This window comes from Bombus impatiens, unplaced genomic scaffold (genome assembly GCF_000188095.3).
Source record: "Bombus impatiens unplaced genomic scaffold, BIMP_2.2 scf_0203, whole genome shotgun sequence".
In the NCBI taxonomy this organism is placed as follows: domain Eukaryota; kingdom Metazoa; phylum Arthropoda; class Insecta; order Hymenoptera; family Apidae; genus Bombus; species Bombus impatiens.
This window is the reverse complement of record NT_176622.1, coordinates 718,933-720,953: the sequence shown is the minus strand read 5'-3', so window position 1 is coordinate 720,953 and position 2,021 is coordinate 718,933. Positions and strand designations below refer to the sequence as shown.

At 48.0% G+C, this 2,021-nt stretch overlaps 1 protein-coding gene across 1 annotated transcript in view; it reads right to left on the bottom strand.

The window, feature by feature from the left end:
* The window catches only part of LOC100743494, a 129,329-nt gene that overhangs the window by 23,363 nt on the left and 103,945 nt on the right, over positions 1–2,021 (bottom strand). Inside the window, 1 exon segment of the mRNA XM_024366241.2 lies at positions 1–358. Coding sequence (XP_024222009.1) covers positions 1–358 — 358 coding nt within the window.

Here is a 2,021-nt window from a genome sequence, read left to right as displayed (position 1 = left end):
GGTCGCATCCGTCACGTCCGTGCAATCCACGGCCGACACTATTCTAGCGCGTTCGTCGACTTGGTTGGTGCGTGGTGGCGATTTAAGGGTGTCGTTTTTAAGGTTTAGGGAGAGGTCGAGGTCGCTAGCGCTACGGGGACCACGAATCTCGTTCCGATAATCGGACGAGCGGTTCTTTACCTTGTTGGGGTAGGCCTTCTGTAGAAGGGTGTCGGGTACGTCGACTGGTAGCTCCCGGTGAGGCCCTAGCCCGCCAGGAGCCCACATCTCATCGGGACCCAGCCCTTCCTGCGGCTTCTGCTGCTGCTGCTGTTGCTGCTGCGAGTCCGTCACGCCACTGCCGCTACGCCTTCGGGACCTGTCCGCAACAAAACGATCAGCTTGTTAACGATTTTCGATGCGATCAAACCCTTCCAACGCCTTTTCTTCGAGGCCTCTCGCTTTTCTTTTTTCTCCTCTTTTATTTTTCACGCGACACACGCGCCGCACACTCTCGTCTCGACCCCGCGCGAGTTCGGCCACGCCGTTGTCTCGTGAATAGAAACGACGTATTCAGCGAACCCACTCGCGCCAGTTTCGTGGAACAAAGTGGCACAGCAGCAGCTTGGAGACCCGAGGGTGGTTGACACCGATTTCCAAACGATAGCGATCTTTGTTGTACTAATTTTAGACCTTCGAGCGGCGTCAACCAGCGCGTTGAAAAACGAACGACAACTACGAATATCATTGGCGAATTATCGACCGTTGTATTGCAACGTTTTACCGACAGATAGCCGATTAATCGGTTTCTTGTCGCCGACGCTTACCGACCGATAACTTGTTAATCTCATTATTTGAGCGGTATTTTGTTATTTGTTACCAAGGTATCTTGCTCAATTACGTCAGTCGCGTTGCTTTGTAAGCTCCCACAGCTTTACACCAATTTGAGAAACTTGTAATTCGCGATGAACGAAAAGAATGGTTTTGAAGAGTCTAAACGGAAACAGAGCCGGCGCCAGGGAGAATCTGCGCCTGAGATGCCGGTCGGACGTGCGTACGCTGTTGAACCGGTAGCGGTCGGTAAAGTGTTAAAGCGTCTCTCTGTTCGATGAACTCGCGATGGATGAAGGATAAATCGCGATGTGTGTTCTTCTTGCGGGAATTTTGACAAACAATTAAATAAATCGAAGTATCTTCTTCTCTTTACGCGTCACAAATTTGTTCGCGCCTGTGGCTCGTTGTAATCGAGCTTCCACGTCCTAAAGCCCTCGTCACGCTTATTTTCTTCTGTAGGATCTACCGGCGTGCAAGATAATTTCACCTAACGAGACGTTCGTTGTCTGAAATTGAAGAGCTTCGTACACGCGTAAATATTGGAAGACGTCTAGCGCGAAGCAAATGTCCAATTTTCCACTTTTCGTTCCTTCAACCACTAAAGTGTCCCAAGCTGCGCCGCCGCTTGTAAAAACGCTGCGAGAAACCAGTTAATAAAAGTAATTTATTTCGAACAAGGTAAAAAAGAGAAAGAATCAAACGAGAAAGATGAAAACAGGGCGTGGATAAAAAAGAAAAGGTAGAGCAAACAGCGAGCGGGGTAACACCTAAGTAAATATGTTTAGCAACAGCGAAAAATTTGCTGGAACAACGAATTACCGAAGGTTTAGCATACGGTGTCTACACGCGATCAAATTACTGGAAAAGCGGTGCATCGATGAACTTTTATGGGAACGCCTGGACGTACGGGACAGGGTTATACGTAAACTACGGAAGAAAGGAATTAACCGACTGAAGATAACGAGTTATCCGAACGCGTTTCTTACGTGTAATCGAGGTCAACTGAAATTACAGCCACTTACCGACGTATAACGATAATTTAAACCTAAGATCCGCACCTTCTCTCCTGCACGCATTCTCCTTAACGATCGAGAAAAACTTTCTTGCTAAACTCTTTCGTCGTGATTAATCGTCGTTCCGTTTAAATCGTTCAGGCTCGCGTTTTCCCCAACGAATGTTCTTTCTAATCTCCGTCGATACGCGTATCG